The sequence below is a fragment of the Ceratosolen solmsi genome, unplaced genomic scaffold (assembly GCF_000503995.2).
Source record: "Ceratosolen solmsi marchali unplaced genomic scaffold, CerSol_1.0 scaffold47, whole genome shotgun sequence".
NCBI lineage: Eukaryota > Metazoa > Arthropoda > Insecta > Hymenoptera > Agaonidae > Ceratosolen > Ceratosolen solmsi.
Genome location: NW_011948419.1, coordinates 2188098 through 2198291, shown reverse-complemented (window position 1 = coordinate 2198291; position 10194 = coordinate 2188098). Strand labels below are relative to the sequence as shown.

At 22.9% G+C, this 10194-nt stretch overlaps 1 protein-coding gene across 1 annotated transcript; it reads right to left on the bottom strand.

Moving 5' to 3' along the window:
* Positions 1 to 6757: 6757 nt before the first annotated feature.
* On the bottom strand, positions 6758 to 8510 carry LOC105360533 (uncharacterized). The gene is made up of 4 exons (XM_011497455.1): positions 8271 to 8510; positions 7557 to 7690; positions 7350 to 7485; positions 6758 to 7062 (listed from the first exon to the last, which is right to left on the bottom strand). The coding sequence occupies exons 1-4, from the start codon at positions 8380 to 8382 to the stop codon at positions 6758 to 6760; spliced, it is 687 nt and encodes a 228-aa protein (XP_011495757.1). The 5' UTR covers positions 8383 to 8510.
* Positions 8511 to 10194: the final 1684 nt, after the last annotated feature.

Sequence of the window (10194 nt, the reverse complement as noted above, 5' to 3'; positions counted from 1 at the left end):
TTTTTATTCTTTTGTAATAGAAGAAATCATAACAGCTGCTCATAAATCTTTTATAACCAAAAATATATTTAATTTTTAAGTAAGATTCTATCATTTTTTAATAATGATAAGAGTAACGTCAAAGCCACATTTACAAAATAATATCGTTATAATTATATTGTATTTTGTTACGTAATAGACATTTTAAACCTACAATTTGTACAAGCAACTAAATTAATTATTATTTTTTATGAATTATTGTTTACAAAAGATTTTAATATATTGATAATACAAATTTTCAATTATAAATCATCTTTATAATCATGTTCTATTGTTTTTATGAAGTACTTTTCTTAAAATAATATTATACAATTGATTTTTCAAATATTTTATAAAAATAACGATATAAATGACGCTGAAAATAAATAATTGTACATAGTAATGATATAAACAACTTCATAGAGTAATTATATAAAAAAAAAATTAAAAAAAAAAACAAGTTTAATTATTCAAATAAACTTTAATGGACTGGTAATAGTTTTCTTTCACTCAATTTGTTAGTATAATAAAATATAATATATAATGAAAACTATGTACAATTTACAATTAATTTATTATACAAAAGTGACTTAGGATAGTATTCGAATTATATAGTATTTGAAAAATTTATATATGTCAATCTGTTTTTAAATTTAGTACTTTTAGTCTATAGATAAATTATCACTAACTAACAATTTCTTTACCAAACAACTAACTATGGATTTTTAAAATGGAGCAAATTACATATACCGAGTAAAAATTCTTTATAATTATAAAATACTTATAAAACAAGAATTCTGTAAGCAGTAGTGAATGTAAAAAATTGAGCTCGGAGAATGAAAATAACATGAGATTTTCGATGTATTCATTGCTGAATATTGAATCTATATGACTAGTTAATAAACAAGGTTAAAAGAATTTTCCTGAAAATTTTCCGCCTATCGATAATTAATACACGTACTTCTACATAAGTTACGTCAATCATTTTTATCATTATTAATAACAATATTAAATAGTGCGTAAAAATGATTATGTATTGTAAATAAATTTATTTTGCGGATATTAATGATTGTATACACACGCGCGCGCACGCACGCACGCACACATACATACATACACACGCGGATATTAATGATTGTATACACACGCGCGCGCACGCACGCACACACACATACATACATACACACATACATATGTGTGTGTGTGTGTGTGTGTGTGTGTGTGTGTGTGTATATATATATATTACAAATTTCAATATGAACTGAAAAATAATTGAAATTATCGATTAAACATTAGATTATATAAAAATTTTGAGCGCTATCGTCTCGGCATTTATCTTGATATCATAGAAAATGTATAAAATAATGGCAAATAGTATTTTATTATTGAAAATGAAATAAATACATGTAATGTAAAATATTTTATTTTGTATTATAAGAAAATATGTATGTAAATGTGTACAAAATATGTAGATGAAATTTAATTTTTTTTTTTAATTAAAATCTCTTTTAATCTATAAAGATCATTATAGACAGATTATTTCTAATAAATAAAGATTTATTCTAAGAGGGTAATAATTTTATAATGCTAATTGATTCAATAAAGTAAATCAAAATTAATACTATGATAATTTATAATAAATAAATTATAAATAAAGTTATTGAAACAAGTGTTTTTATAAAGGAAAATCTTGACTACGCCAAAATTGAAAGTACAGTAAGCTAAAAATTAATAACACCTGTATGGAGTTAAAAATCACATACTTAATACATGTAATAATATGAATGTCATACTAAAAAAATATTAAACTCCATTCAATTTGAAAATAATCTGCTGCAAATAATGATTAATGAATGTATTTGATAACGAACTGAGCGGTCAATATACGAAAAGATAGTCTAGTGGATACTAATGCATTGGCCTTGACAAATGACATATCCTCAAAGTTATAAATATAACATTAAATAAATCAGCAATTTTTAAGTTATGAAGTAATTATTTTAAACTGTAAATTAGTATAGTTTTTAATAAAAATATAATCTATTAAATTTCATTAATATTTAATTAACTCGCCGAAACCTTTACATAGAACATATAAATTTTGCTTTAACGATTCACGATGTTTTTGCATGTTCACTTAAATCAATCGGTAAAAACACTCGTATACAAGTAATATTTCGTATCATATTGTTATCTAATTGAGAGGTTAGATGATATAATAAATAAATAGAATAAATTCTTCGTGCCAGTTTTTACTCTTTCAAGTCTTTCTTATGTTGAGCAAATATTTATTTTGAAATCATTCAACCATTAAAAATAAAAAAATGACTTTTATCTGATTTTATTTTATTTTATTATTTTAATATTTTCTTTTTTCACTTAGTCTAAGGTTAGAAGAATAAAATACCAATATTAATTATGAATAAACAATCTATTATAGAAATTTAAATGAAAGCATACTTTATTCCAAATTATTTAAACTTACATTAATACGAAACGAAAATGTAGGGTGAATATTAATTGACATTTCTGTAGATACATAAATTCTCAATACTTATATTTAGTTATTCTTATATCAAAGTAATAAGTTTACTGTTTATTCACGTGTTTGTTAATGACTTGGATATAAGATGAAATGAGCTTAATCAAAAATTATATTTGATTACTAAATACGTTTAAAATCGTCAAATGTTTGTTACTTCTAGCATTGGATATTTATTGTTAGAAAATGTTAATTACACTAAACGATTATATACAAAATTTTCATTCAATATTTAATCGTTCTTCTATTATTTTCATTTACATCCCTTTTTTTAAAGCCATCGATTTATTTCCACATAAAAGCTATTATATTGTATTATTATAATTTATGCGACATTTTCATATAGGCATAGTAATAAAAATTTCAACAAACTAGTTCAATTAATAAGAATATTTTATGTAGAAATGATATATAATAAGACTTTGACATTATTGTGATAGAAATTTATAAAATATTATTTAAAAACATTAATAAAATTGGTGTAAAATATGACACTAAGCATTTCCTTTATTAAATGATACAATGAACTTTTTAATCTATTGTGTTAATTATCCAATAAATGATCATTTATATATATTTATATTATGATTATAATGTCGTTTCAATAAAGCTGATGCTTAATAATTAGCAATTGTTTATTAATTTATGATAAAAAAAAAAAAACACTTTACAACAGAATTTAAGAAAATACTATATATTTTTCTCAATTTCAATAATTAGCATAGAAGCCTTTAGAAACATTTTATTAAATATATTAAATAAAACGAAATTTATTGTTATATACACTGGTTATTAATATTAATTGCATTAATGTTATCTTATATACAATAACAAGCATATTCAATATATATATATATATATATATATATATATGTCGTATAATAATTGTTATAAAGATGCATTTCAAATATCGTTTAAAATTGAGATGAAATTTTAATTTCTATATAGACGAATGTTACTAAAAATGCAATATTCAAGAGGTATATAAAATTTATCACTTCTTATATAATGTTTATAAATATTAATATAGAAGGTTAATTATTTTAAGTTGATGATCTCATTTAAGAATTTTTATTTTTGTGAAATATTAGATTTTATCTAATTAATATGAAACCTTATTTACCACTCAATTCAGCCAGAATTTAGGAATGAGAATAGTGAAAATTAAATGATATCGAAAATATATATATATATGCAATACAACCGATGAAATTAGAGTTTTCACATGTTACGAAATAAGTCCCTAAACTTTCATCGTACAAAAGTACGACAAGAATATCACGAATGCTTCATATAAGCTACAGACTAATTTCCGCAATATCTTTTCTTGCGTAGCTACCAACGTTAGCGTACCCTTGAAAACCGTCCTATTACTCAGACCTCTGCTTACACTGTCCTTGATGCGTCAATCACAGGAATGGTAAGAAGAAACTTATATGATTTCGATCACATGGACATGCGGCAAGTACCGCGACCTTGTTGGCAACGGTAGCCTGTAAAAGTTCCTTCCGACCGAATCTGACTGAGGCCATGCATACGAAAAAGCAATCTTATAAAAATACAATAGTTCTAGTCATTGACAATATTATAATTTCTATTCTTCCTTCCCAGGCCTTATTGTATCAAGCGCAATTACTTTGTTTTTATAATTAAATTTTATAATTTACTCATGACCATTCTAATGGCATTCACTTCTTAAATAACATGAATTATACGAATTATCAAATCCTTTTATCTTAATTATGGTTAAATAATAATTTTATTATCTATGATATGGCCAACTTTAATTCTTACAGACCGATGCCAATGAATTATCGTGTAATAAAATAGGATGTTTGTGGGGTTCGAAAGATGCTGTTCCGCGTATCGTGAAAATATTCAAAATATATATAAATTATAATAATAGTCATTATAGTTACTATTATAATATTATAATAGTAGCCTATATTATTAATTATTACGAGAGGAAAACGGGTTTTTGATTTTTTATTGATTAAAATTTATGAAAAAAATTTCAAATTTTCAAATTCAAAAAGTACTAGAAATAAAGAACTTCGATTCTCTACTAAACGTATACATACATACTCAACTGTTTATATGAGTTGAGCAGAATTTGTTGTCGCTTTTAATTTTGGATTAAAGAAAATTGTTTAATTAATATTAAGAAGGCTGTAATGTAAAATTTAAGTTCTTGTTGCATTCTCAGATTATCATAAATTGTATAATACTATAATGTTTCACTTATCTGTAATTATTTCATATATCCATACATAACAATAACGGATTTATTTACCAACGGACGTATATGAAACAAAACCGACAGAACTGATACAATAACATGCAAATTATAATGACATTATTTATTTATAATTCAATATGCCTTCTATAACTTATTTTTTACTTCATTTTGTAAATACAAACATTTCACGGCGCCCATTAAAATACATACTTTAATTAGAAGAAAATTTTATTCGAAATATATATATATATATATATATATTTATGATTAATTAAGCACTTCAGATTTATTTCATGTGGTCCATATATCTAAGCTTGTTATATGTACGGAATTAACCTTCATTGATATAGGCAACTGTATCACGCGTATGAAGGTTAAATTATTCGATTAAACATTGAATCGATATAATCGTATGGTAATATAGTAATAATAAAATCTATATTTATACAACACTTAGTATCTACTAAAATTTACATAAACGACTACTCAAGCTATCTTTTCATATTTATAAAATGTAAGAGTATAATTTGAATTTCTTCAATTATAGATAACAACTTATACCGGCTAAGCAGCAATATGTCTAATAACAAATTAATATCTCTCTTGTAATTTATCATCTTTATAATCTGGGTTAATATTTTAATGAAAAATTCCTTTTTACAAGTTCAGGCTTATAAGCATACGTTTTATTAATATAGGTTAGAATGAAATTAATTATTGCTATTTTATACTGAAAAGGTATTGATTCGATTAGGTTTATCCGAAGAAAGGAATTAATGTTTAATATCATTTGCAATGACAATGAAAATCAGACATTATTCACAATAATTACAAATATATGATCCATAAAATTTACAATGTTTGATGTTAGTTAAAATTTCATGAAAATTAAAATATTTCATTAATTGACCATAATATTCAGATATTCATGTATGCATATATATATATATATATAAGTGAAAATATTTATTATTAACTTAGACTCTTCGAACTTTTAAAATATTCGCAATTGCAGTAGAATTTCAATTTTTCTTAATTTAATAAATAACATAATATATTATTTTTAATTATAGAACATCGAATTTTTTCAGTTCCTTAATTGGTTTTTATTATAAAATTACATGTATTTTTACATTTGCTTTAAATAAAAAATTTAATTTTACAGAATAATGTTTAGAGAATGAACTTATTGTTTCAATTTACATTAATGGCTTAATATTGTATGTATATATATATATATTTCGATTAAATTTATTTTACGAAAATATTGCAATAAAAGTTTATACGTATGCAAAATTACTTATTACAACTATTACCGATTATTTTGAATGGTATATGTCACATATAAATTCTGAACTTTGTTTAATTATATTATCAATTTATTGTTTATATATTACAATAATTGTTATACGATATATATTATAATATATTTGGAAATAATGAAAAATCTTGTTCGTACATGGATTATGAAAATGATAAAACTATGCTATTTTCATTAAAGAACAATATAAAAATATAAATATAAACTAAATAGTAAATAATTTGGGTAAACCTCTTAAATTATAAAAAAAAAAATGTCATTAATATTCGTAACTAGTATAGAATTTTAAACTAATTAAGATTGCAAATTATTTTATCGAACATGCCATGGTGCGTCAAGTAAACAAATACAACGGTGAAGCCATTTTTTCTTACTCGAAAATTTAGAAAATAAGAATATTTTCAATTTTAGAAATTGTAAAATTGATAATGAAGATATGATAAAATATAAATACGAGATTTCATTCATAAAAGCAATATTTTATAAATATAAATTAAGCATTTCTATAAATACATTTCTATGGATCTATAAATTTGCATCTGCACTTGCAATCTGCAATTTTGAAGTAAAATAGAAACGGCAATGAGTGAATTGTAACATTGTAATATTATTATTTCCATTTGTTATAACACCGAAATTATGTCGAAAAATTATTATTCTCTTTATTATTTTTTTTTTTCAATCCTAAAAATCTTTTCACTTCATGAAATAGTCGATTTATGGGACTCTTAGACTTTTTAAAGCTAAATTCAATATTATCATTTTGAATTGTTATGACACTATATCCAGAATCAGCTGCAAAGGTTTCCAATTCATTTAAGGTATCTTCACCTAATATAACACATTTTGAATTTTTTTTACTTTTCGAATTAATAAGCGTCGACTGCCTTGGAAGATTTATTAAATATTTATCATCCTTGGGGACGCCTAAACAGCTAATCCCTGCAATAATTAAAAATATAAAGTATAAATAATATTTTTTTACCTTAGCGTTCTTACCTTACCTTAACTTCAAAATTTTCAATAATTTATCATTTATTTATCTTTATTTATTGTACATTAATATAATTCACTACATTAACAGCAGTATATATTTAACAATAATAATTATCGTTTAAAATTGTGTTATAATCTATTGAGATAACAAACACACTACAACGATGTGCAGATATAAAAAATTTCATTAATACATTCAGCAGTTATTCATAAGATTGTGTGAATATTATTACCTTTGTAAAATTTTCGTCGTTTCTTTTTCTTCCTCTTTTTCTTGCACTTGGATGCCGACAAAAATATATCAGGAATATCTTTATACTCTGTACAGTCGTCTTGAATACCATTAAATTCCAATGATTCGAATGAAGTCTGAGAAAAAGAAAGTGTGAATTAATAAACTAAACTGTAATAAGCAAATGTTCGGGATGATGAATTATTACATTACTGTTGATTGTCGTAAATTGATTTCTAGCATCACAAAAATCAGGTAGTGCTTCTGAAATTTTTTCTTTTGGAAGAATAATTGTCCACTTATCTGCCTTCAAAAGTTTTGAAATTTCCATTTTGATCATACCTAAAACATCATTCAAAGTAGTATCTCCGTAAAATTTTGTGGCCGATTCATTATTCACAAATTTACGAGATTGTTCGGGAACAATAATTGTTGATCTGTTTTTATTATTACATTCTGAAACATAGTTGTAATACTATACGTTATAATAATTTTTTTAATTTATTTTAAAAGTTTCTTATCAAATGCTTTCGTCATTTTAATACTAATCAGATATTATATCATTTATAAATTAAGACATTTTAGAAGACGGAAATAAAGAGACAATATTTAATACGTAATATATTAATAACTATATTTTATGCCTTTCACATTAATCAATATTTTCTGCTTAGCCTATTGTTTTTTTTTTTTTTTTTTTTTTTTTTTTTTTTTTTTTTTTTTTTTGATTCTCATCATATTGAAGATTGCTTAGATTATGAAACTCGAGTGATAAAATTTTACACGATATTGTTCATATATTATAGTGATAGTACAGAGCGAAATATTATGTATACGCTCGTATGCGCTATATTTTGCTTGAATAATCGCTGTCGTCATAAGTGAAATATATGTTTATTAATAAAATTTATGAATCCATTACTTTTTCTTTTATTATGAGTTGATACACTTCCAATTCGATATGGTGTTAGATATACACTGATAACACCGAAAATGGCTCCAAATACTATACATGTATCACTGAATACGGACATTATTTAAATGCATGATTTTATTCTATCACATGCACAACAAATTCAACTAAAAATGGACGTTTAGTAAATTGAAAATATCGTCTGATAATCTCTAAATACATGATTGATAGCTCAATTACGTATGATCTGTAAAGATTGACACGAAACTGAAGAGTATATTATCTAAACTTAAATATTTCACATCTGTACGAGCAATATTTACAATATGGCTATATATTCAATTCTGTATTCAATAATATTTACTTTACTTTTACCAAATTAACAACTAAAATATGTGTAACATAATTTATATGAATTAGAATTATATACTTTTATATAATGTTTGTTGGATCCTATTGTATATATTAAGGATTATTTTGCTAATAAATTTTTTCACAATTTATAATATAAGCTGCTCGATACAAACAAAATTTATATAACAATATAACACTTTTTGAAAATAAATACACGATATAAATACAAAATCATAATGTAATTTACTTTGCGAATCTCTTTGACTATTTTTTAAATAAACTAAAATAAATTACTTTACTGTTCTTCTTATTAATTAAAATATTTAGCAATTAATATGTATTTAATATATTAAAAGATATATGTTTATTTAAGTATATTACATTTAATTTACAATTTAATCAATGAGATGCAACATTTTTTTATATACCAGATTACAAATCACAAATATTTTCATTTCATTTCATTTTTACAGTAATAAAGTGTATGCAAAGTAACGTGTTTGAAAAATATATGAAACTCATTTAATATTGTGTCTCTTTATTTTACTCTTTTAGATATCACTAACAAAGTTATTAAATGCTTTAATAATTGTAAAGAAATTGCTATTAGAAATTATATGAGAGGTAGTATGTAGCCATTAGTACTTAATAGCTTCTCTTTTGCCATATTAGAATTTCTTAAGTAACCGTGAGTTTACTCAATCGTATATATCTCATTGCTTCTTTTTTCCCTTCTTTCAACTTCTTTAATCAATGCTAAATGTATGCATGTTTGTAAGTATTGTAGGACTTTGATGCAAGGTGAACTGTAACGGTAATCCCCGGTGATTCCATAAAGTAAAAAGAGAAAGGTGTATAAATTATACTGATAAATAAAAATAATAAAAAGTAAATTTGCATTGATGTGAAAGAAGATGCTATTGGAACTTTAGTCGAATATGAATGAAAAGGGTATTTTTTAATGAAATATGAACACACAAAAAACGTATGCGCACACATAAATTCACATAACATTTTTTTTTTTTTTTAATGTAAAATTTTTATAGTATTGTTATTGCAGTTTAACTTTACTCTTATTAATTTCAATTGTAGTAGTAAAATAAAATTGCAATCACATATTATTATAAAGTTTTAATTCATAACATAATTAATTACATTATTAATGTTTCTAACAAAACCAATATAATTTGAAGAAAAAAATAACCACTTTCAAAAGATTATATTTTTTTTATTAGAATTGTAAAAAAAATTTCTTTATAATTTTAATTTAAATTAAATAATCAATTTTATCATTACAAGATCAGAATTACAATTTGTTAAATATATTTGTTATTATATTTGGAAAAAGCATATTAACTGTGTGTTAATATATTACATTTAACCTTAATTACTTGCTAATTGATTCAGTAAGATAAATTCATTATTTAAATAACAATTACTTAACAGATATAACATCATAATGAATTTGAATAATTTAATTTACAAATAATAATTTACAAAAAAAAAACAAACAAACAAACAAACACATAAACATTTTTAAACATTAATAAATCTCAATTAATATATGAATAAATTGAAT

Bases quoted from the DNA above. Each gene is read 5' to 3' on its own strand.
- LOC105360533 (XM_011497455.1), bottom strand. From the start codon at position 8,382: ATGTCCGTATTCAGTGATACATGTATAGTATTTGGAGCCATTTTCGGT. The intron at 7,691-8,270 runs GTAATGGATTCA...ATGATGTTTTAG, and splicing joins AACTCATAATAAAAGAAAAA to GTATGATCAAAATGGAAATT. The intron at 7,486-7,556 runs GTAATAATTCAT...TCTTTTTCTCAG, and splicing joins TTACGACAATCAACAGTAAT to ACTTCATTCGAATCATTGGA.